A 26223-nucleotide genomic window follows, 5' to 3' on the forward strand; every position below is an offset into this window, starting at 1 on the left:
AGTAGGATTTTGTAACAGTCTTATCTTCATTCCTTTAGTGTTCAGTAGCTGTTAGGGATGGGACCAGCGGAATACAGTGTGTGTATTTGCTGAGGTTACAGAAAGCACCATGCTAGAATATGCTGCAAATGTGCTGGAGAGGGCCAGGATCAAAGTGACCTTCATAAGCTAAGACAAGACTGGGGGGCAAGGAGAGGAGAATGCTGTCATTCCTTAGAGAGCCAAGTTGTTCTGGGTAAATTTCTTACAAGGATGGTAAATTACTGGTTAAGGAATAGATCCACAAGAAAATACCATGGGACTGTTGTGGGTCACAAGTTCACGTGGGTTAGCGTGTTGTAAAATGAGGCATGATTCTCATACCTATGAAGGGCTACAAGGGCTGAAAGAGCTGCAGCTCTGCTGTTGAAGAGAGAGAGAGACACACTGGCATAAGCTGAAATTCTGCGTCACTAAAATTCAAGGGAAAGATGAGCCACTGGTCATATCCACAGGAAACCAGAAAAGAGTAGTAGCAGATGTAGAGAATGGTACCTAAAAGGTGAGGTTGATGTAAGTATGAGGTATCTGGCCTTTGTAGAGATTTGCCCTAAAATTAATTTTATTAACTGTGTTTACAATTAGAGAAGCTCAGGGCAACACACTTAAAGTGAATGTGTCAAATATGTGTGCAGATCAGTTTCCTGTGGCAGCAAGGTTCATAATTAATTGCATATGACATTAAAAAGTATTTCCTTTTATTGTTTTGTATTTAAATGTTTTGTGCTCTAAGAGAGGGAAAACCGGTGTGTCGTGAAGTATCACGAGCATGATGGCAACAGATCTTTAATTGTACTTCTTTGATTGTTTTCCCCACCATTCTCAGTTTTGCAGTGTCCCTCAGGGGCTGTGACTGTCAGCATACAGAATAAATGGTTCTTCAGGTGTGGTCACATGGTGTGATCTGTAGTGGTACTGCAGAATTCTGCATCATCCTCCTACTACTATTTAAGAAACTTGGTATATGGTCTGATTGGACTTTCCAGCTAATGCAGATAGTGAACATCAGTCATCTGGGGGATCTCTGGATTCCAGTTACGTTCTCTGCATTGATTGTAAGCTTGTAATGGAAAAAATACTCTTTTTTCTGCATGTATCTTGATTTCTTTACTTCTTTAATTTGAACTTCATTAGTGCATTGATTTTTTTCTCTCTTCTCATCGGATCTGTCTTATTCTCACTGCCTGTTCCTTGCAAACTGACTAACATCGTGTCCTGTGTAAATGCTGTCAGTAAAGTACTTATCTGTTTACCAGATCATTAAGAAATCAAGTACCCATTTATTTTAATGCTGATCTGGACTAGAATCTTGGGCCAGGATTCATTCCACCTCAATTTAGTAATTTTATTCAGATTAAGGTCTACAGATTTTATCACTGAAAATAGAGTCATCTTGAGAAGTGATTTATTTCATAGAAGAAATTATTAATTTGCCAGCTGTGTTCAGTAATTATTAGAGATATTAAAAAAAAATTTCAGATTGTATTAATTTATGAGGATTTATTTAAATTTTGTTGCTATAAATATATTATTTTAAAAGTTGTGATATCTCTAAACCTTCTTTATTGTAATGATTATCTAGGCCTATTTTTTTTATTTGCTTCCAAACTCCTTATCATATTACAGCCTTTAATTTTATAGATGTTTAATTCCAGCCAAAGTTTGTTGTGTCATATGTGAAAGAGTTTTTTAAAGACCTGTAATTTTTGTCATCTGGTTATGCATACTGAAGATTTTAAAGATCAGTAAAATCCTATTTAACTTTGTAAAATCAGTACCAATTAGATAGTATTTTCTACTCCCAAAATCATAGGACAGGGTGATTCTTGTGTAGCAAGATTGTTATTAACTCAGCAATTCTCTGTTTAGAGTTCTTTCAAACCCTTAATATACCTTCTAGCTCTGATGTATTCTTTGTTCTCTCTCCACTGTTGCTACTTCTCGATATCTCACTACTTAAAGAGAAATAGTTACTGCCAGAAAAAGAATATAGAGAGCAAAAACCTCCTGAATGTATTGAACAAGAAAGTTGGATGCCATAAAGGAAAGTAATTTATCTTCCAAACAGCATCATTATCTTCTTTAGCTGCTCCCGTAGCCTATACAAATTCTGTTGTAGGCATGTTTTTTCTGATATACCTAAGGAATATTTTATTGTTTATTTTTAAATCCTTTAATGTTTGTTCTTGGAAACCTACTTCTGCTCTTTGCAATTTCCTCTTACTTAACGCCTGCTGAAGTTTAAGTTCCTGTTTATTGGTTTCCCTAGGATCATGTTTCCAAAATTTGAAGGATTCCTGTTTGGTTGAAATAGACTCTTGAACCTTGCTGTTCATCCGGTTTAGCTTAATCCTGCCTTCCTGGTTCCCTTTCTTGCACAGTGCCCAAACCTTCAGAGACATTTCCTTTTGAAGTACTGCCCTTACTGCCTTTGCTGTCTTACAGTTTTAGTATCTCTGTGACTAATCTCAGTTTACTACATGTGTGAATTCCACTTCAATTCTTATTATTTACTGAAAAAAACACACAAGCCACTGAGAAGTATGAGCAGAGAGCACCGAGAACAGGAGGTAGGACAGAGGAACCAGGAAGATGGGAGAAGGGACAATACTTACTGTTCCCACTGTGTGACTGAACTGGGGGTGGAGAGCTGCCTGCAGCATCCCAGTAGTGTTGAATCTGTCAGGTTCTGCACTGAGGGCCACTGGTATCTGTCATCCTTGGCCTCCATCCACTGCAGGTATTGCAAGGTAATGCAGAAGTTCTGTGCCTGTGTGCTATCCACTGTGGCCTGCTAACAAGAACTACGTTCTGGGCTGGAAAGTAGAAGTCTTGACATACTGAGATCCTCATATAGGGCGTTTGGTACAAGTCCTGTTGCCACAGATATCCTGCCAAATCCAGGCTTCCAGGCTCTTGCACTTAGTGCTTTGAGAAATCCTCTAAATCCAGTGAGCCACCTTGGTCACCTGAATCACCAGCACTTAAAGTAGCAAGGGCTGCTTTCCACATCCTGCCTTCTGATACAGAGCAGGGCTTTTGGCAAACAGTTTCAGTTATAGGTAATAGTTTATTTCTGAGCACTAAAGTGATAGAGTTACCACATTAGAAACAGAACTCAATCAGAAATTAATTAAATACTTCTGGAATTCCTCATTATGGACTTACAGAATGGTTTGGATAGGAAAGGACCTTAAAGATCATCCAGTTCTAACTCCCCTGCCATGGGGAGGGACACCTTTCACTAGACTTGGTTGTTCAAAGCCCCATCCAACCTGGCCTTGAACACTTCCACAGATGGGGCATCCACAGCTTCTGAAGCAACCTGTGCCAGTGCCTCACCACCCTCACAGTAAAGAATTTCTTCCTAATACGCAATCTAAACCTGCCGTCTTTGAGCTTAAGGCCATTCCCCCTTATCCTGTTAGTCCATGCCCTTGTGAGAATTCCTTCTCTGTCTCTGTTGCAGCCCCTTTGGATACTGGAAAGTGCTATAAATCTTCCCCAAATCCTTCTCTCATCCAGGCTGAACAGCCCCAACTCTCTCAGCCTGTCTTCACAGGAGAGGTGCTCCAGCTCTGTGGTCAATTTACTGACCCTCCTCTGGACTTGTTCCAGTTTTCTTTCCTATCTCTTATTTAAGTTTTTCCTAGATGATTTTTGAAGGTGTGCATCTTTCTAAAAACAAGGTGTGTCATTCATCAGTTTGAAGCTGAATTGAGAAGACAACCAGTGTCAGGATATGAACTCAGCAATGCTGTAGATGCACTGGTGCACTGATTTTGCCAGCTGCACCACAGGATTGGATGACTGAGTTTCTAGACATGAAACTGCACAGAGACCACTTTTCCAAGCATAGTAGGATGGGATCAGCAAATTTGTTGGATTGTCTATGACAACCCTTTCATCTTGTCAAGGAAAGGAAAACTTGCATGAGCTGCATTCAATGTTTGATTGAAGAAGGCAGAGCTCTGCAGGCCTATAACTGAATTGCATCTGCTTTGACTGGCTCAGAAATAGATATTACTTTCTATGATTTTTTTTTTTATTCATTTGAGAGCACTGGCTTTGTCTATTAACATTTGATCTCCAGTGGCATCACTCATCTCTTCAGTGGCGTTCTGTTTCCTTAGAGCACGGTGGAATTCAGCCAACTCCATGTTTTGGTCACCACCAAAGACATTTGTGATTGCCATTTCCTCCCCTATCTCACAGTATGAGAATGTTTTACTCCTGTCTCAAAGCAGCGTCAGATCCAACACTGTCATTAACTACTTGTGCACAAAATTTCATTGGTTCAGATTTTAAAAATTATCAGAATCTTTCCATTTTCTCCTGTTTTTCAGGAGAAGATTTAGTATCTTAGAATACTTTCAACTACTCTGAGACCTAGAAATTGAAATGCTTTTGGATAACTTAGCCACATTGGTTTTACAAATTGGTGAGAAAGTAGAATATTGTCATTTATGCCCACATATAGGTTATGAATATCTCTGTGATCAGAGGTCAGGAGAGGCTTGGCCATTTTATTAGCCCAGTAAGCTAACTGGTCCAAAAAAGAGATAAAAGAAGTGCTAATTCCTTGGCTAGCTTCACATTTCTTCAGTACAGCGTGATGATGACAGAAATGGCTAGCCCTTATTAAAACACTCTTTGAAGATCCTCTCATATTCTGGAAACATAATGCATGGAGCAACTCCTGATTCTGCAGCTGAATACAATGTTTTTTCTAGCAGCAGAATTCATAATCTACAGTGCTTGTTCAAAGCCAGGTTTTGGACTGTACATTGAGATTCTGTAGGTTTTGTTGTACGAGAAGTCAGGCTAGGTGGACATTGTGATCCTTCTGTGTCAGAATGTTTAAATTGGTGAATATTTAGGCATCCAGAAAAACCAGCCCACTTTTCAGAAGTGCTTAGTTCCCATTGCTGTCTAACATACAAGGGACATGCCTGAACTCAAGACTTCATAAAATTAATTAGGTGTCCAAATGTTAGACTCAATCATTTATGTCTCTGAGACAGTATCTTCCAGATCAACTCAAAATAAATTGCACTAGGCTATTTTTAATACTTTACGTTCCAGAGAGCTAAGGCCTAGACATTTGGTGTCCAGTCCAGTCCTAACTGGACAGGTACCATCAATTTTACACAGGACAACTACATATTTGTAGTTGCCATTGCTTCTATTATTTTTTGTGTCGAATGTTTGAATTACTTGAATAATGAGATGTCAATAAGATGTCATAATGAGGTGTCAATAAGATGAGATGTCAAGGATCATGGTGTCACCTACTGATTAATAATGCCTTGTAATCTATGTTTTGTATTTAAAGCCCAGTCTTGAATACCCTTCATAGGGGATTTTCATACTGACCTTTACCTTTCTAAAAGCACGTAGTTCAAGCTTGTTGTAGATGTTAGCGAACCCAGTGGGAAGAATGATGATGTCTGACTTAGTTCAGAAGGCTGAATGATTTCTTTATTATAATTATGCTATAATACATTAATATACTATATAAAAGAGGATACTAAAAACTACATGATACTTTCTCTAACTATCATATCTAGCTACGAACAACTCATGACCCTGTTCGCCAGAGTCCAGACAGAGGTGGATTTGCCATCAGGCCCAAACAATCCACCATGATCCAACCAAGTGATCACTCTAGGTAAACAATTCTCCAAACACATTCCACAAGAGAAAAACAAGGAGCAGAAATAGAAATTGTTTTCTCTTTCATTTCTCTCTGTGTACCTTTATGAAAAATCCTGAGAGAGAGAGAAATGTGCTTGCTACACAAGCTAGTCATTAGAGTTCTTTCTCTGGTCAAGAGAGAGAAAGTCATCACCATGGACTGATCTAGAAGTCTGTAGGATAGATAGAGTTACAATTGAAAAATCCTTTCCTTTTCCATTCATTATGGAATTAATTAATAAGAGGTGAGTTAATTCAGTCTGTATGCCTTTTTAATCATTTGGTTAAGTGAGACAAACTGCTCTTTCTGTCAGTGGCATTCTTTTCCATGGGATTGTCAAGACGATGACTGCTCTAGTTGCTCTGCTTTTTTGCAGAGTTGTGTCTGTATTGTTCTTTTTAACAGTTTTGCTATGTATTTACATTATTGCTTGTTTCTTTTTCTGCAGCTAACATCTTGTACATGGCAAGCCAAGAAATGATGAAGGTGGTGGAGAGAGACAGTACAACCATAAAGCAAAATTTAAAAAAGGTAACTATTTAAACCTCAGTTTTCAAAGGGAGCCCACATGCACGAGAAGATGTTACACCCAGTTACATTTGTGTAAAACAAGAATTTCAGCAGGCTTGATTCTGCTTTTTTGTGAGTGTCATTACATTGAAGGGGTCACTGATTCTTAAAATGTGTTGATCCACACCTTTGTAGATGTACCATTCATCACTATCAGATGAACCATCTGGTTTGCTTACCTTGCTGGAGGAGAAGCAGTGTGTTCTGGCTGGGCATGAGGTATGGTTCCCAGTGGGGCCTGTAGTTACCTGGGTTCTGATCACACGGGTGGGGGGTCAGATATTATCATGGGATTCTGCAGGCTCAATCTTCCATGGCTTCGAAATGGAACAGAGAGGAGTCAGCAAAATTATGGCTCCACCATTTCACCCATTGGACTGTAATATAAGAGAAATTCCTCAGAAGCTGGAGCTACTGCTCTACAGGTGAATTAATTCATTTCAGGGACCTTTCTCATACTGAGCTTTCTTGTCTCTATGGATTTATTGTTGAAAGAGATTCTGTAAAGTTCTCATTTGGACCAATCACATTTTCCCAGTAACAGTTCAAGGGCTGACACAGACCAGGAACTGTTCTAATTGGAGTTCTGATGTGGTCACCCTGTGGTCACCATGTTTTGGAGGCTGAGATAATTTAATAGTGTGACCATGGTCAGACAAATCTAGATGGCTTATGAGCCAGAAAACTGTCACATTTAATAAACTTCTATTGAGATAGCCTCTGTGTAAGTAGTTAATCAGGGTAACATATGCTACTGTGTTCCTTTCCGTCTCTACATTTTTCTGTATCATCCCTGTCTTTTTCCTGGAAGAATGATTCTAACACTTTGCACTGGAAGAGATTTTCCTCAGAGAATGGAGTTTTCTAGGACAAAGGTCCTAGATTTCTGTAAAATTACTCTGTGCCTTTTAAATAGAAATGGTATAAAGTTCCTTTCATAAAAGTCTTTTTGTGGCTGAAAATAGACTTATTTTTTAGTTAGCCCATTTGCCTTCTCTGCACTTTGAAAGTTCATATTTTAAAGGAGTTGAAGTAGCACACATTAACAGGCATCCCTGCACTGTACCGGGCATGCCTGGGCTTTCCCATTTTTGTTGCAGAGCACTCAAAGTTCTGCACTTTGTGGGGAATCTCAGTGAAGAGTCTAAATGGCTCATCTTGCAGACTGCAAATACTCCCATTGTCTTAAAAAAAACTTTCCATGGGTTGATCCAAAGCCCAGTGAATTCAAGGAAAATGGTTGATTTTATTGACTGAATCACTCCTCTGAGTGTCAGGGAGCTGGATGATCTGCCTGTTCCCTGAGCCATGAGCCAAGGCTGACCCCACACAGGCAGTGCCCTCTGCAAGCAGGATGCAGTCCCACAGCACCTGAGCAGAGCACAGGAGTAGGGTCTATTGACTGTCCCAGACAAGGCAAATCAATGTAACAGGTCCAGCATCCCTCCAGAGAATCCAGTCAGGAGCAAAAGGGGACAGGGGCAGAGACGAGTGGAGACAAGGCTAAACGTGGGTCCAAAGTCTATCCAGGAGGGATTGCCAAAGACATGGTGGAAGGGAAGCTGCAAGGTGGGAGCCATCCAGGTGTCAAGCTGTGTGTAATGTAGATCTGATGTTGGTCTGGGACACAGGGCCAGGGCTGAAGTCACTCCACAGAGTCGCTTGGGAGGCTGAGACTGAAGAAGGACAGAGCTGGAGACCCTGGAGCCCTGTGCAGGAAGTGTGGGCTGGGGGCCAGGAAAGGCTGGTGAGGGCTGTCAGTGCCCTGAAGGGTGGGACTGCAGGTCCCTGTGTTGGCCAGGGTACAAAGTGAAGTCTGCCAGGAGCAGGACTCCAGGTGCTTGTGGAAATGTTAATCACAAGCACAGGTGCTTGAAGTTAAGCAGAAATGCTTTGTTGGGTGGGATGGTGGTGGTGACAATCAGCTGCAGCTCCAGTGACTTCATGTGCTCTATCAGATGCTTCACATTACAAATTATGTGATTTGATATCACATTAAAAAATATGATTTCTTGTACTGAATGAAGGCCCATAGCTAACAGTAAGAGTTTGCAGGTGTCCTAGTCTGCTCCATCTGTGCTTTTGTTGACTCTGTCAATCTAAGCATGGCCTTGGCAGGCAGCAGCTGTTTTAAACCTGTGTTAACTTTCTTTTGTTGATTCTTCTGTGTCCTCATACATGTGTGGCAAACACATTCAAGAAAACAAAAAGCTGAAGCAAGCTTGTAAGAGTTAGCAAACTGAAGAAAAAGAAGGTCTAAAAGTGAAGCTAAATGCTTCTCTTTTTTCATCTTCTAGTAATTTCTGGGAATGTAAGAATTAAGGGAAAAATTTTCAGTTGGCATCATGTTAAATGTGAAGAGTATTGAAAATAAAAATGGGCTTAACTTATAAAGGTTGGAAGTTTATAAAAACAGGATCTATAGTCCAAGTTGCTATAGAACTGGCAAGCTGTTCCTTTAAAAAATTTATACTGTTTAGTAGTCGCTGTGATCATATGGTAAAAGCCAATCTTAACACCTGACTTTGCCAGCTGCTGCAGAATAGAAAAGTTATTTCTGGATCTTATTTGCATTGTGTGATCTGAAAGAAGAGACACAAAATTATTCCAATCTTTCCATGTCCAGGTTTAGCTATAATTAATACTAGCTAGGGACCAGGAGAAATTTTATCACCAGACTGCAGATTCTTAGTCTAACAAAGTTAATTGCTTGGATTTATGTTGAAAGAATGGGAGCTGGAATATTGTTTGGATAATTAAGTGAGGTTTTTCACTTAAACTCTTTTAAAGTCAGGACTTGTGCACATTAACTAGCAGTGGAACTGTATGAGGAGGATGGAGACCTGTCTTCTAAGAAAGTAATATATGATAGAGCCTTTGAAATATTGTGTAAAACTATTTGTCCTGATCAAGCAGTACATGGACGTACAGGATTGCAGTGTTGTCATATTGCAGTGACATGGGGGGTTGTGATAAACCAGAAAATCCAAACAAATAAGGTAAAGGATACTGATAAAAGATTTCCTCAGCTTTGGAGGTTAATTATTAGCTGATCATGTCTAAGCTGAACTACCTACATTCTTTCACTGTAATAACACCAACTCCCTTTCCTAACAGAAGCTGGAGGTAAAGATACTACTGAACTAGAGGAAGTTTATTGTAATTCCTGCACAAAAGGAAGTGGGTGTAATTCCATGTTCTTAAAAGATGGATCATCACAGAGCATCATGAAGCTTTTACAAACAGAATAAAAAAAATATTAAAAGGCAGAGGAAAATGGATGTATTTGGCATTCCTGGAATGGACAATGATATTTCCTTATAGAGATTCTCACCAGCACATAGCTTTTAAAGTTTGCATCATGCCCTGTTCATTGCTCTCTTTTTAGACTTAGACTTAATGAGTCTTTTTCTAAACATATAAACCTGTTATAGTAAATATAGCCTTATATAAACCAAGATAATTGCATGAAAGGGTAAGACTAGGTGCTTACAGAGGAAATTCTCTTAAAATAATCACCCCTCAGATTTCTACTTATTGAGAGGTATATCTGGTTCATTAGTCCATGTGTAATACACAATAGTCGTATTTTGAATTGTAGGATCTGCTCCAAATCCCTTTTAAATTCATTGAAGAGCTTCCACAGGCTTCAGGAATTCCTGAATCAGTGAGTTTTTATAGTGGTTCATAATTTTTTAAGATCATAAACCATCTCCGCCCAACTGCAAATCGATTCTTTTGGCTGACATGTTAAACCAAAAACATTTATATTTTCCTTGAGTTTTTTGCCAGTGGTCTGGTGTAGCAGTTGCATTGATTGCATAAGGAAAAAGACAGGAAACATCTCATTTAGAGATACAAAGATGAAAAAAACCTCAACCTGTTGTCTGAGAAGAAAGTTATAGACTGGAAATGTATCAACATATTAATCTATTTTCACTCACACTGTGGAAGTTTATATTGTAGGTGGCTTTATCGACCTTATAGATGGTTAAGTGGGGAAGAAATACAGTTTTGAAAGAATTGAATTAATGAAGTCTGTGTTTACTACTTTGTGCTTATTCCAGTGGTATATTTAAAATTTAAAGCAGTGCAAATTTATATCACACCAATGATACCATAGGTAACATGTTCTCCAAAAGTATCAACTAAACCATGACATGCAGATTTAGAATAAAGGCTGAAGAATGAAGTATTTCCTCTCCACAGAGAAGTGCTGAAGTATTTTGTCTCCACAGTGAAGTGCTAGGCTTTTCTTTTGCAAGATTGTCCTGCTAGAGAAATTTTTTAAACTAAGCAACCAAGAACTATTTTGACCCCTGAAGCAACTGTTTTGATGTTGCCTAGTCTTTTTGTTTGAGTCTCCGTAGAGTTCCACGGGGGTTAGCAGTTATTCCCAGTGACAGGAGCATGATCTGAAGATAGGTGCTTAAAAGAATGTTACAAATACTTCTCCTGCCCACAGCCTGAGTGAGGTGCTTGCCTACATTTGTGAAAAACCTTCCAAAAACTCTTTCTGAATAGGTGTAAAGTGTTCTCTGTAGCCAAGAACACCTCTTTTTTTGGCTGGTCTCACATCCTTTTTGGCTTGCACTCCCTGGAGGTGCAGAGTTGAAGCCAGGGAAGTTGCACATCTGCTTGGGGATTTTGTTGTCATTTAACCACAAGAACAAAATTTTCTTTGAAATGCCCAGAATGCCTAATCAGGAATCAGCAGCTTCTCTTCTTGGTGCAAAGGATCCCAATGAACATTTTAAAAAGTCAGTGTACCACGATATACTTACTGGTGATGTTTCATTTATTCTGTAACTGAGTGCCTGTTACCATCATTTGTGCTGTGTGGTATTCTAGTAAAGAAGTGATTATAAGAATTTCCAAAATGTTTGGGGTGGGTATAAGATGTATGCTGCACACAGTGAGCAAAGACAGCAGTATTTCCCCTGCCTTCTGAAGAACATTTAAAAGTTACCACCGACCCTTTACTACCCATTTATTTCTTAGCTCCTACTGTGCACACCACTGGGGAGCATTGCCTTTTACGGCCAGATGCTGATCCTGCTGTTGCAAGAGGGATTTGACTGATTTACCTTATATAAAGTCCCACTGAATGTAGACAGTGTCAGGCTGATACTCAGAGGGAAAAACTGTTTGCAGTAAATACAGTTGGAAGAATCTGTCCCAGCAGTAGTATTGCTTAAATAGTGTTTTCAGGTCTGTTTGTCTTTATTTTGGTATTTATACAGACTTGACTTCTGAAATATTCATGTTCCTGACACATCTAAATATATACCCTCAAAATGCTTTTAAGTCTTTCAAAGTAACATAGATAATATAAATAAGTTAATCACCCTGATTTGTTGATAAATCCTGTGCATCCTTTTTAAAAGCACAGTTTTTACTTTGAGTTTGACCCATCATTATCTGTGAGAAAGTGGAAATAAAAGTGGTCTCTCTTGATCTCATGGGTCTTTGTGCAGAGCAGCCAGTAGCATTGATAATAAACTGCAGCAGAGTTAGAGAAGCCTTTTTCCCTTTGTTGATTTACCAAGTCTCAACACTGATAAAGGCATGAAAACTGTGTGAGAATACTTGAATACCTGACACAGGGGAGAGCACTCACACACCTGGAATCACATGCAAAGTAGCCACTACATCAGGCCCTATCTAAGGCATTGCATCCTAATTTTTCTCATAGTAAAAGGTTTCTTCACCTCCTTTTCAGACAGGGAAGCTGGTTTTGTTTTTTTTTATGCTGGTTTAACAACACTGGCCACCATTATGTTAAATAAACTCACCACAAGCACTTGAACTACCCATTACATCTTCGCTGCAAGTCCTACAGGTCAGTATTTATGAAGAGCATTGCGGATTTTGACAAGGATTGACAAGATTGTCAACTGCCTCTTCTCAAAACAGTCCAGCTGAAAACATTTGGTTTCACATTGCCCTTGGAAAGCTGAGAAAACCCAGTTCTGGTAAAACAAGCTGAGAAGCAAGTTCCCCAGGACCTTTCCATCAAACTGGCTGATCTCAACCATGGCAGGATCATGAGGGAAAGAGATGGTATCTCAGAGAACCATATCCCAAAGCATTTAGGGCTTCCTAAGGCAATACCAGCTCTTTGAATTCCTAGAAGCCAAAGTACAACTGAAGCAAATTTTTTAAAATTATGTCCCAAACCAATCTGTTCCCATGTCATTTATCCTATTCTTTTGGCAGGATAAGGTGGAGACACTTTCATAATTCCAGAGAAGCTAAGTCATTTTCTATAAACTTTGGTTGAAACTAAAATTAATTCTGGGATAATGCCTTTTAAACTAGTTTTCATCCAAGAACAAATAAACTGGTTACTGTTGAGAGATGTCACCCAGAGAGAAACTGCTGGAGCAGCCAGTGAATGCATGTGGGAGTAATACTGATAAAATGTGAATGTATCAGAGACAAGGATTTCAACAAGGACACTGGTGCAATCCTGCTATTGCACGTGTGCCACAGAGGTCCTTCACTCCTGGCCATCAGCTAGAGTGATGTCTGCCCATGTCACAAGATCCTAAAGTTGTTATAACATGTACCAAAGTCTAGAGAGATATAAAAAATTCAATTAATATATTTTAACTTTTTTGATTTATTTTTCAGTGCTGGTCTATGACAGTTACAGAAGAGGCAGAAAAGAAATCTTTCTGTAACTTGTACTTCTGTGAACTGTCATACATACTATAACAAGTGCCAATGGAGTCAACTGCAGGAAATCTTTATTATTTTCTTAGAAACTCTTTAAAATGTAAACATCCTGTTGATGCAAATCTCAGATTCTTCTGATGTTTACTTAGCAGCTGCCATCATTGTGCAGTGTCAGAGTACACATACCATATTACAGGGTATGAGGCTGACAGAACCCTGTTTGGACTTGTGTTTTATTTTACAGAAGCTAAGGCTGAAAATACTTCTGAGCCATTTAATGGTAAATCATCATCTAAGAATACTGCTGTTATTTTAAAGCAATTTGGAGTTTAGAAATTGCATAACTATTTCAAATGCAACATTGAAATGGCTGGCAAAGACAGCCCACCTCCCCTTCACTGTGCCTTCAACAGCAGATCCTGACAGAGGACATGTTTTAGTCACTCACAGCAAGCAGGATATTGCATGAGGAATCATAAAGTCTTTGTCATGTCCAGTGGTAGCTGCCATTTCCCTTCTGAGTCAGGAATACCTGGAAGTCTCACCATTCAATATTGCAAAAGAATAAAAGATAATCCTCTTACCCTCATGGCAGAAAAGTTTAAAAATGCAAATATTGGAAAGTTTAAGCCCACAGCAAAAACAGAAAGAACTTCCTATTTATTGTTTTGGAAATCTGTTTATTTTTAAGCTAGTCTAATTATTTTGGGTGCCTGACTCATCATTTCTGAATGCTTAGATTGGCAGCAGCTTCCCATTGCTGATGCAGTGGTTCTGCTGACTCAGGATGTCTTTACAGCCATCCACCATCCATAGGAAAATATGCACTTTACAGATCCATGCAGGCCAGGCAGTGCATGCCAGTGTTCCCTACATTAATGGAGATCCCATGTGCCTCTGGTTACACATGGTTTGTTAATTATTCCTGCCTGCCTGCTGCAATAGCAAAGCTCCTGATGTTAAAATTAAGATGGGAAGATGGATTCTGGAAACTTTTATTTAAATATATCTAAAATTATGTTGTTTAAATGTATTAGGAAATAGGGTGGCATTTTAAAGTCTGTATATTTCATGTCTGTGTGTGACACAGCAAAGAGCAGATACATTTTGTCATTCAAAAGGAGATCCTCAATCTCATAAATGGCAGTCAAGTAGCTGTCAGGATTCCTAGGCCCTGTACCAACATCTAGATCACTGAAAACATGTTTGCAGTCTTGGTCTTTCTCATAATCCAGTAATAAGGAAGCATTTTGAAAACAATTCTGCAATTATGAAACACTTCTGTTAAAGTTTTGGATGTGCAGGCATGGGCACATGGACAGAGTGCACACACCAACACCTGCACATGAAATAAGCAGGCAAAATAACTGCAGCATCAAATCAAGTTCCCCAAATCATCTGTTTAAAAACTGTTCTCAGTGGATTACAACAGACCCAAACCTTACTTAGTTGCATGTATGACACAAGTGTCTGTCCTACCTTGACTGGTTTTATTTCAAGCCAAAGGATTCTACAATGTCTACAAATAAAGCTTGGGGAAAATGCACTGTTTTCTCATGGTAGCAATTCCTAGCTTGGAGAGGGAAGCTTCGCATTCCTGTGTAGAGAAGACATGTGCTGAGCTAGTAAAGAGGTAACTAGTGAGGGAGCAGTAATAGAGAGGAGGAGGAGGCAGGAAGAACCAAAGGCTTTGTTTGTTTGGCCAAATGAAGGCTTCTGGTGCTATATGAGGTGGTGGCTTGGAACTACCCAAGCAAGGCCATCTTTCCTGAATGTGTGATGGAAATTGAGATGCCTGGTAGACATGTAAACACCGCAGTACAGTGACCTGTATATAGATGGTTTTATGCTGAACTGAACCCAATCCTGCTGACAGGAACAACTGCTACTCTGAGAGATGCCTGGAGAACAGTGCTGGGAGCAGAGGCTCTAGAAAAAAACAACTTGGGTTGGAGTTGGGACTCAAAACGAGATGGAGGACCCAGGAGACTAAAATTTGGACTTTGCAGGGCAAAAATGGGGGACAAGAACAAGAAGCAGTAGTAGGAATTAGAAATAATGAGATATGGAGAATAAAACTGAAATTAAGAACCGAAGGGAGTGTAGGGCAGTCTTGAGACCAGAAAGGGTCTCAAGAAGTCATACCCCTGTAAAGAGTGAGCAAATGACTGGACAGCAAGACCAATAGCTGGTAAAAGTTCTGCCCTTTTCTGCTTGGAATGGAACCTTAATTTCCAAAATCTTTTTATTCCTGTTCCTAGTAGATGCCATTTACCATGTTTGCCTTAAGAACAGAAGCAGAACAAAAGGAGGGAATTTGTAGAGATGGAGAGTAAGTGGTGAGGACCTGGTGTTCCCAATGGAGGTACCTGAGAGGGTTATTATTTTGGCCAACAGTTGACTAAATGTCCATTGGTGACTGGCATTTTTTAAGTGTGATCCTGGAGAGCATCTTTGCTGTAGTTTCAGTTGGAAGGACTCCATGTGGTCCAAAGTATGGTAACCAAAGTATGGTAAATATGGACAAAGTGGACATTTGCTTCAAAAACACATCATAGATTTTCGAACTCAATCATTGATTTCTGTGCTGGACGCCTCCAATGTGACACCAGCGGGAAGGTATCCCATGCTCCTCTGGCCAGAAGCTGACAGTGCTGCTTCTTTCAATTATACCATGACCTTAAGGAACAGAGGCCTAAAGCAGCAAATCTAGAGGTGTTGACACTGCTGGCAGTACATGTAGGTGCCACATGTGAAATACCTGAGGTTTGGTTTACCTCCTCGAAGCCCAGCAGACTGTATGCACAGGTTCTGCTAAAACCAGTTGCATTACCAAACATTTCACAGTTGGGGAGCACTGACCTCCATTCAGACACCTTTTGTGTAAGTATTCAGCGCTGATCTTTCATTAAAACATCCCTTTTCCTTTTTCTTCTTTCATTAACCAAAAGAGCTGTGTAATGTAGGAGACAGCAGGATGTACAACCTCATCTGTGGCAGAAGGGGAAAAATGCCTATTGAAATGAAAGTGAGTAAGTTGATTGTAAAGGCACCTAAACTTTGAAGAGAATAGGCTCTTGGTGAAGTCATCAATATTTTTCATAGATAGTCACCATTTGTTCTCATTTTTCTGAATATCTCATTTAAGACCTTGAAATGTGTATTACAGACAGATAAACAGTGTTTCAGAACACCTGCAAAAGCAGTCCAGGAGTGCTGTCTTTTGAGTACAGTCAATACTGTCTAATGCTGCACACACTTGAAAACCAGCTTGAGGTGTTTCACTCTACACTACATGCTTTCATATTAATAAATGTAGTTTGACATTAATTTCTGTGCTCCCCACTTGCGAAATGAAGATAAAATTGCCACTAAGGTGTTGCAAAACTAAATTAATAAATGTGAGCATGTGAATCCTGTAGTAGTGCATGCCAGAGGAATGCAGAGCATAAAGAAAATAAATCCTGTCTGTAAACCATAAAATATGTAGTAAATAAATCCTCAGACCGCACACAGAATTTAAAATGAAAAATACTATCAAATAGCAGCTCATCAGCTGAATGTCATCTTGTCAGTGGATTGAGTGAATCAAGGATCCTGTGGATCATGCAGTGAAAGATTAAACTGTAATGCAGGTATATCAGGGGCAAGCTAAGAATGCACATGAATCTTCTATTTAGGAATTTTCCAATCTGTGAGTTCTCAAGTTTACAGCCCTACCTGGAGAACAGCCCATTTCACAGTCCATGCAGACTAAGACAAGTATTTTATCCACCTTTGTAAGTGTAAATGGCTTTTCATCTTTTTCTAAATGATCATGTGATGAGTCTCTGTGACTTGCCTTTCAAAAAATCTAACCATTTCAAGGACTACTCCATTAAATTGGAGCTGCTCCATTGCTCTTTCCCCCTCAGTTTCATAATCTTTATTTCCCTATCTGTTGGTAGTAGAGCCCAGGGTTAAACATAATTTGGTCAGATGTTTTGCTTCCAAAAGGCCTGAATGCATCTGGACATTTTACATTGGCTTTTCTGAAGAACTTTTGGTAGTGTGATATCTTGTGATTGATGAATTGAAGGCAAGATCAAAAGAAATTTTCTGCTAGAGCTAAACACATCTTGTTTTCAGCAAGTAGTGAGTGTCAAAGGAAACCAATAATGTTTGTTAACATGGGATGGCTTATGTTCTATGTTTTGCACATAAATAGAAGTATAACTGGGGTTGGTGTCTGTGCGACTGAGATACTATATTTTGGATATAGCCAATAGTCAGTAATGTACAAGACTTGGGCAAACTTCAGCAAGAGAAAAGGAAGTTAGACAAAACCTTGTAATAGTTTGTGAAGTGCAGTCTGGGCTCTTAGCCCACCTCTACCCCAGTGGGTCCATTTATTTATATTCCACATGGCTACAAAAATGATGGAATTGAAGATATTTGTGATGAAAGGAAAACTTCTTGTCCCCTAATTTATGTTAGCATTGCTCAATTATTCACTGAAGTACAGAAATGAAATATGAAACAAATGCGAATAATGGAATCGGGCCAAGCTGTGTTTGATGTGTTGAGCAATCAGCATCCTTCTGGTACCTGCATTCAAACATTTTAGTATGAAGAGTGCTCCCCATTAATCTTGTTCTTGTACAGTCTGAAATCCATAGGTTTTTACTCTCTCCCAGAAAACTACTTTCCCCTCATATACTTTATAGAAATTGAAAAGCACAGCTATAGCATGCAAATTCGAGATGAAAATGAGGAGAAACGATGACTTGGGGAAACATGACACTCACTGTTTCTAACAGAGAGAAAAGACACTTCCATGAAGATGGTATTTTCCTGGAATTTACAACTTTTGTGTCCAGGTGGGCTCTAGGGCAGGTAGCACCAGCTTCATGTATGTCATTGGCCAAGGTTATTTGGGCAAGATCAAAACAAAATGGACTTTTGTAGAATTTTACTTCCAAGTTACAGCCCAGAAGAAAGTTGTTTGTTGGTCTCTGGGAGGTGCCTGCACTCCACACAGGCAGCACTTCACAAGGATAAGACAGAGAGTTGGGACAGTTCAGCCTTGAGAAGGGAAGGTTCCAGGAGACCTTAGAACACCTTCCAGTAATTAAAGGGGGCCTGTAAGAAAAATGGGACAAAATTTTTAGCAAGGACTGTTGCAATAGGACAAGGGGCAGTAGTTTTAAACTGAAAGAGGATCAGTTCAGACTAGCTATCAGGAGGAAGTGTTTTCACAACGAGGGTGGTGAGACACTGGCACAGGTTGCCCAGAGAGGTCGTGGAGATGCCTCAGCCCTGAAAACATTTAAGGTCAGGTTGTATGGGGATTTGAGCAACCTAATATCAGTGAAGATGTGCCTGGTCATTGCTTTTTTTAAATAGCTGGAAAGCTAACACAGAAAACTGCTAACAGCTATGGAAAACACAGCAGCTGGGCTGCTTTGGGGTGGATCCATGGACAACTCAATGTTCTGAGCCATAATGAGAAATTTACTAAATCAGCCAGGCTTTCAGCAGATTTCTGTTTCCAGAGTTAAACCTGTATTGTGTTCCACAGTTTTGCAGGTGAGGAAACTGAGTTGCAGAGCATTTAATTGTCTTCATATCTTCAGACCTGGAAACAACCAAGAAGTACCAATCTGCTGTTCCTTACAGTGTATCTCAGGACTTGATGCATTACTTATTTCCAAACAATTGTACTGGTTGCTCCATCAGTAACTGTCCGCATTGATTATTTGATATGCTTTTCTTTCTAGCTGATTTTTTACTACGGAACTGGAGACAGCTGGTGTCCACAGCACTACTACGATGAGATCAAAATGGATTTTCCTGACGGTGACATTCGGCTCTGTGAGAAGGGGCTCCGCCACGCCTTCGTGCTTGATGCCAGCAAGGAGATGGCTGCCATGATCGCAGACTGGCTACAGGACGATCTGACCAAATTATAAACACTAATTCAGTGATCAACAAGAAAATTATGTAATTATTTTGTGAACGTGTAATTTTTTTTTGTGAGAGAGTCTGTCTTATTTTTTTTATGTTTACTATAGATTATGGCTTGTTTTCTACTGAGATGTTTTAGAGAAAGTTAAAGAGAGACTGGCTGGTCCAAAGTACAGTTTTATTGTCTCAGTGCTTATGTAGTTTAATCCCAAGTCTTCAGGACTCTGGAAGATTTGGCAAAGGAATATTTATTGCCTGCTGGCGCTCTAGACAATGCTGATACAACTGTACCTGAGCTACTACCACCCCACTCTCTGCTGGAGAAGTATCAGGATGTGGGTGGGTCCTGGCAATGGGTCCTGCTATGCTGTGAAAGGCCTGGCCCTCTCCTCGTGTCTCACCCCTCTGTGCAAGCCAGAACAGCCCAAGGCCCTGGGCAGCCCTGACGTTGTCTCCTCTGGGTCAGAGGGGGTCGGTGGTCAAGCTGAGTTTGGGATGAGTTCAGGGAAGATGTGTAGATCAGGTGTGCAGTTTCTCCAAGTCTCACCATGGGTTTGGGGCACTGCCAGGACTCCATGGGGTATTAGAAATGCTGTAAGGTATCTGTGGCTGCTCAGCAAGGGAATACATAAGGATCTCTTGCCTGGAACATGGCCAAGTGTTTCATTTTTCAATTGACTGTAGAGAAGGGAAAGTACACTGGTCAAAAATGCCAGTATTTAAAAGTTAAAATGGATTGCAGAATCCATGTGTAACAACTTCTAGGTGGCCTAGCTCTCCTGATGAAGTCCATGAGAACAGTGCTTGCTCAGCAACTTTAAAGAATTGAAGCACTTTTGATGCATGTCTAAATTTCAGTTCTTTACTATAAGGACTGAAGTATGAAATTTTCTGCCAAGCCACAAATTAGGTACATTCACCATCAGAAAACATCTGTTACTGTGCCATGGCTGCCCCCATAACATGGCATGAACGTTACTTTTGAGAACCAGACCCTTACATGGTGCTGACAAGTTCCCTGTTCTTCACATTTGCTGAACCCGTTCCTTTACAGATGGGGAAAAAAAAAAGAAAAAAAAAAAGAAAAAAGCTTCCTACCAGTTGTGATAACAAAAGAAGTTGCAGGGAACAGCTAGAAATGAAAATATTGCAAGTAAGGGGAACAGAGCCAAGTGTAATCAGGAAAAGCTTTATAGCCATGAACCTGTGAAATAGTCTCCCTGTGGAGTTCATAAAGACATTTATAAATAAGCTAAACATTACAGAGTAGTCAGGGGAGGTCCTGCCCTTGCAAAAAGATGAATTTAGATGATGCACTGAGTATCTAACTTACATGATTAATTACCAGTTTTGATACATGTGAGAATGGTATTGGAGAATGTTCTCTGTGATGCAGAAAGATCGATTAATTGCTTTGTTTTCTTACACAATTATACATACCCCTTCCACTGCTCTCTAAACCCCCCTTGAACCTTTCACTAATATTTAGAGCACCTTGTAACAGAGTTCAGTTCCTAGATATTTTGGACTAGTTTTCAAACCTGCAGACTGACACTGGATTTAAGTGACCTTCTCTGTATCAGAAACTGGTTTAGCTTTTGAGACTAGCCAGTGGATTTTCCAATTACACTGCCACATAATGAAATGGTACTGATGAGTAGGGCAGGAATGTTGGGGACACAGTTTCAGCAGTGTGGGGAGGAACCCAACACGTTCAAAGTGAGGAGACTGTGCCCAAGCAACTGATTCTGCTTATTGGAGAGACATGGGACTTTCTGTCTTTCTACAAGTTCATTTTCAGTCATGATCAAACCAATCCTTGTGCTCACTGTAGAAATCCATAGTTGTATGTGTGTGATAGCCCCCAGATGTTGGCATCATCCCAGTTGGATGGGCTTGTGGCAGATGCTCTCTGCATCTGTTGGCTGAGGTGCTCCCTGGGGCAGAGCCGGGGAGGATATGCACATACGTGGAGATACATTTATGTACACCTATATGTACATGTGCACCTGTTTGTATGTCAGTAGCATAAAAACCACAGTTCACTTGGTTGTTTTGGTTTGCACATTGATCTGCTTGAACAAAACATTTGTTCTTCGAAGTACGTGGAGTCAGGGAATGGACAAAGACTCAGTTTGTGGGAGTTCAGCTGTTGTAGTGGATCTCCTGAGACCAGACAGAATATTGCATTAACCAAAGATGACAAGCAACTACTACAGCCTGGAAACTGAAGCACCTAAGAGAAGCAGTTGTTTACAGTGCATTATGCGTATACTTTGTATGAGGAGTTAATTTAGCAATACTTGTACTTGACTTGTGTATGCCTTTTATATAAAAGTTAATCCATTATACTAAACCCTAACTGCATTAAGACCTAAACTGAAATTAGGTCTGGTCAGTGATGACCAGATCTACCGCAGAAGAATGCCTTACAATTTTCTTAAAATCATTTTCTCTAGTATTATTAAAACCATATTGATTCAATTGCTACCTTTCTCCTAGAAGCTGTTACTGTAAGGCTAAGATCTGAAATTTTGCTACTCTATTCATTGCTAAAACACACGGGCCTAGTTTCCACAGCTGTATTTCCTGAGAGGAGCAGATCCCACACAGTGAGAATCCAGCTCCTCGGAAGTCCGTGGTGTTCATTGTCACCCCAGGCAAAAAGTGTCAAAAGTGCTCGTGGTCCAAATGTGCCAATTTACCATGAAAACACAGTGTGGTTTTGCCTATTTTGGACTATTTAAGAATTCTTGGAAAACCTATCACAAATATATTGACTGTAAGCTGTAGCACCTACTCACTGTCATTCACATCTGTGCTTGATTCTCACTACACGAGTAACCCTGCTAGTGCAGTGACTTTGACTCATGTGCAAGTGTTTTGCTAGATCGATACCTTTTAATAGAAGTACACAACTCCAATAACAAAAATAAAGAAATTTATGGTAAAATGTAACTTGATTCTTTGTTTTGGTAACTTGTTTAGTCCTAGTTCAGCTCCTTTATTACTTTATGCATACAAAATCTACAAGAATACTTTCCAGACCCCAAATTTCACATGCAATGCAGACATCTGCCAAGTGCACAGAAAATCCGTGGGTGGTAGGCACCTGACTTGCTTAAGCATTTTTATCCAGAGCCTCTCCAAAATAATCAATCAGTTTCCCCTTGCTGCCTCCAGCTCCATGTTTGCTGCTCTGAATGAGCTATAGAGTGTGTGGATCAGTGAGGCTTGTCCCTTCAGGAAGCTGGATGAGTGCTTGCCCAGTGTTTATGGGGAAGAATTTGGAGTTGGACTCCAAGTTAAACACCAGATTCTTGACTCACAGAGACAGATTGCATACATGAGCCACAGCAGATAATTTCTTCTCTGCAGCTGAGGTCATTTATGTATTTATTTTACAGAAAATGGGTTTATATGTGCATCCACCCCCCCATCCCTTTCTTTGGTCTAGCTAATTGCCAGCAAAGACTTTAAACAAGATGTTCAATGTTACCATTTTAAAGTCACTCAAACTATTACTGGGTTTGGATAGACTCACTAGACCCAAGAGATTTGCTTTACTCTGTGTCACAGGTCATGCTCAGACTCCCAACTACAATAAGTTTCTGAGGCTCTTCACTTGCAAGCAAATGTTCTCTTTCCTGGCACATTTACAAACTAAGGATCCAGAGAGTGTTTGTGAGTGACCAGGAACTATTAAAACAGCATATATTTCTGGAACAGCTGATGGGGGTTGAGCACGAGCAGCAGATCCAGCAGTAACAGCACAAGCAGCTGCCAGGAGCGATCGCTGCTCTCAGTAGCATCACGCAGAAGTTATGGAACAGGCTAACATTCGTGCTCAGATGGGACAGGCAGGGAGGGATTTAATTAAAAACTCTTTCAGAGTGCTTGAGCTGATAGTCAACGGCCTGGGTTTTGCCTATTGCAGGAATGTGATTGCAGGAGAATAGTTGTGTTGCGGAAAGTAGTCTGCAGCAGCTAGTAAAATACAGGGTGTTTTTTAAAACATCTGACTGACTGTACCTGACTGCAGGGTTTGCCAGTCAAACACTCAGAGATTTCTCCATCCTGTTTGAAGCAATTTACACTGAAGGAGGAAATGAGAGGGGCCTCCTGCTCTCCCCCTTTGTCAACATCTTCAACAAAGCCCCCCAGACTTGGAAATACTGTGCTTCATACACTGATAGCAATCCATGGGATGAGATAACTGAGAATTAGGAAGAACTGGCTTTCTGAATGCCAAGACTCATCTACTCCTCTTCCCTAACCGATACCCTTAAAATTTGGAAAGTATTCTGCTGTTCCGATCTAACTTGTAGGTCACAGGAATGCCATTTTCAGAACATAAATGTTTTGATGTCCTAACATGCTTTCTTTGTGCAAGGGGTACGGCAACTCATTGGTGATTACAGAAAAGAACTTGTATTTTCACCCACAAAATAAACCCACGGGATTCTAAGTATCCAGAGTGGTTCAGCCCCAAGTCAGATGATGTCCTGTTTTACCAATGCTTGCATTTTCTTCTGTTGTATTCATGTTTGACCTTGGACATCTCCTCTGTCCTTGCTGTGCCTTTGATTTCTCTTCAGCTTCAAACTGCCTAGTTTATGTTGTCAATCACTTGAGCAGTCTGCAGTGCTGTGGAGTAAAAACCGTTGAACACAAACCCCATCACTCCCACTGCTTTCAGTGAAGATGTGGAGCAATGCCTGTGAACAGCCATTTGCTCTCGCCCTTCACTGCTCTGTTGAAAACAGCTTGTTACACTAGCACATTCCTGTAAAACTGCTCAGAGTGGGCCAGGGGACAAGGGGCAAAATGCCATCCTGCCTCCCTCCCCAGAGAACCTTTACCAAAGCATTCCTTTAGCCAGTGTCGCCATAAAATGGGCATGTGGGGATGCAGAACACTGACCAAAAGGTGGGGCCTGCTTGGTCAGTCGTTCAGTGTGCACTGGGAACAGAAATGACCATGCCTCACTCCAGTTGAGTTCTCCACGTTTCTTCTGAGTCTTGAAAGCTAAGTTTGCTTTGTTATGTCTAAAACACATACCTGATGCCTTGAGGACTTTTTCCATGCCTCCAAATGTGCCTTACTCCACATCTGAGTGTTCACATGTGTACTTAGGGGTGTAGGAGAGAGTCATATTCCTTATTACCTTCACTCTCTGTCCCCAAGGCACTTGGGTGATGTCCATTGCAGGATGCCTGCTAAAGCACCTCACTCTCAGTCCAGTCTGTCCTTGAACACTTCCAGGGATGGGGCATCCATAGCTTCTCGGGGCAACCTCCAGTGCCTCACCACCCTGACAGGAAAGAATTTCCTCCTAATATCCAATCTAGATCTGTCCTCTTTTAGTTTAAAACCATTCCCCTTTGTCCTATCACTATCTGCCTATGTAAAAAGTTGCTTTCCCACTTTTTAATAAGCCCCCCTTTAAGCACTGAAGTCCACAAGGAGGTCTCATGTCCAGGCTGATGGAGTCAATGGAGGGAATTGTTTGGCTGGCTGGAGCTGGATGGCTTCCCACCACGGCAGGTGAACATTATTCAGAAACACAGGGAAGAAAAAGGATGTACATTTTGATGATAAATCCATCACAAACAATCACTTGTTCTGTGACTTTATTTATTGGAAAATACCTGTGGCTTCCCTGGAAGGCAGTTTAAAGTGAATGGGTATTTCATTTTTGGTTTAACACCTTAGGTAGTCCAGGGAATCAAGGTGGTTTACAAAGGCTGCTCTTGACATCTGGTTTTAGGACACAAGCACAAGTCATCAAAATAACATCTTGAAGAAGTCTATTTATCAATAAAATATTTAATAAACTTATCTGTACAAAATATTAAAAAGGTTAATGAAGAGTATACAAGAATATTTATTTAACAAATATATACTGCTATATAATATATTCAAGAAAATATAGATTGCTGTTTACAGTTCATTTACAATCCCATATGTACAATCTATTTAAACTTTAGATACATACAAACAATGCATTTACACCATCACGTACAGAGCTATCTTCTTTAAAGATATTTCACACACCCAGACCTGAAAAAGCTGCACAAATACATGGATAGTTCAGAGGCACACACAGGGATACGAGTATTGCTTCAAGAATCGTAACTACTAGAAATACAGCTATTGGAAACTTTCTCATTTTTTGATATTTTCCTTTCTAATCAAAGAAAAGAACATATAAATAAAACCATGACTGACCAGCAGAGAGGCTCATTTTGTCAGAGGATCTCCAGAAAATGTTGACTTGTGCCACAGACTTGACTCCAGAAACAAGCACACAGTGATGGGATACAAAGGGACTGGGCAAACTGAATCAACATTGCTCCCTGCTTCATCTGAGACAGGGAGCACCAGGAGCAGAGCAGGTCTGTGCTGCACAGACAAGTGTCCATTTCCTTTCAGCAGCATCTCCACCAGCTTTTCCAGTGGGAGCTGCAGAGCAAGACAGAACTGGTGATTCCGGATGGGCACAGCCCCTGATTCCTCCTCAGGCTATGAGAGCTCCATTTGCAAAGGCACTGCACAAACGTGGCTTCAGCTGAAGCTGAAGTGTAGGAGCTCTGGACCTTCAGCACCTCAGGAACTCAGACCTTTCTTTAAAAGGTTAATCACTCACAGCAGGTGGGATGAATGTAAGCAGGATGATCCCCCCCCTCCCTGGGCAAGGAGAAGATGAACTGCTCCTACAAAACACCCCATCCCAGTTGATCACTTCCTACATAGCAATTTAACTCTGGCACCTTCAAGGAACAAAGCCTGGCCCCTCCCTCTGTGACCATCCCTTTTCCTGACCTGTGGATGCTCTTTCACACTGCTGCTGCTGGCTGAGCTCCTGGGAGCCCCTTGGTGCTCAGCAGTTCCTGGCACACAGCTCCCTGGGATGACCAGCTTGGGAGCAAATTAGCCCTAAACTTTGCCTCCTGTTTATTCCCTACTGTTCTCCTCCCCTCTCTTCACCAAGGCAGGAGGAAATGAATGAAACACCACAGGGAACGCTACCATCTCCCAAAAAACTGGGACCAAGGCCAATGCCACAGCTCCCAGGGAGGCACTTGGCCCAGCCTCTGGGTCTTATTCCTCTGATGATGGAGACCAGGGTGGCACCAGCACAGGTTGACATTCTGGCAAAGAGAAGGGGAGGGAAGACCCAAATACTCCCACCTTCCATAAGAAAGGCACTTGAGTGTGTGACCCATTGTTTGAAGGTCCCCTCCTCCCACCAGCTTCAACCCTGCCAGGCCTGTCCCCTCTCTGTC

General features: G+C 40.7%; 1 protein-coding gene across 2 annotated transcripts in view; it reads left to right on the top strand.

Annotated features, from left to right (window-relative positions):
* The window catches only part of LDAH (lipid droplet associated hydrolase), a 113529-nt gene extending 92131 nt beyond the window's left edge, over positions 1-21398 (top strand). For both annotated transcript variants that reach the window (XM_068183357.1, XM_068183358.1), the window contains exons 6-7: positions 6186-6268; positions 18748-21398. In XM_068183357.1, coding sequence (XP_068039458.1) covers positions 6186-6268; positions 18748-18939 — 275 coding nt within the window. In that variant the 3' untranslated portion in view covers positions 18940-21398. The remainder of the gene's footprint in view (positions 1-6185; positions 6269-18747) is intronic.
* The last annotated feature ends 4825 nt before the right edge of the window (positions 21399-26223 follow it).

Source organism: Anomalospiza imberbis, chromosome 3 (assembly GCF_031753505.1).
Source record: "Anomalospiza imberbis isolate Cuckoo-Finch-1a 21T00152 chromosome 3, ASM3175350v1, whole genome shotgun sequence".
In the NCBI taxonomy this organism is placed as follows: domain Eukaryota; kingdom Metazoa; phylum Chordata; class Aves; order Passeriformes; family Viduidae; genus Anomalospiza; species Anomalospiza imberbis.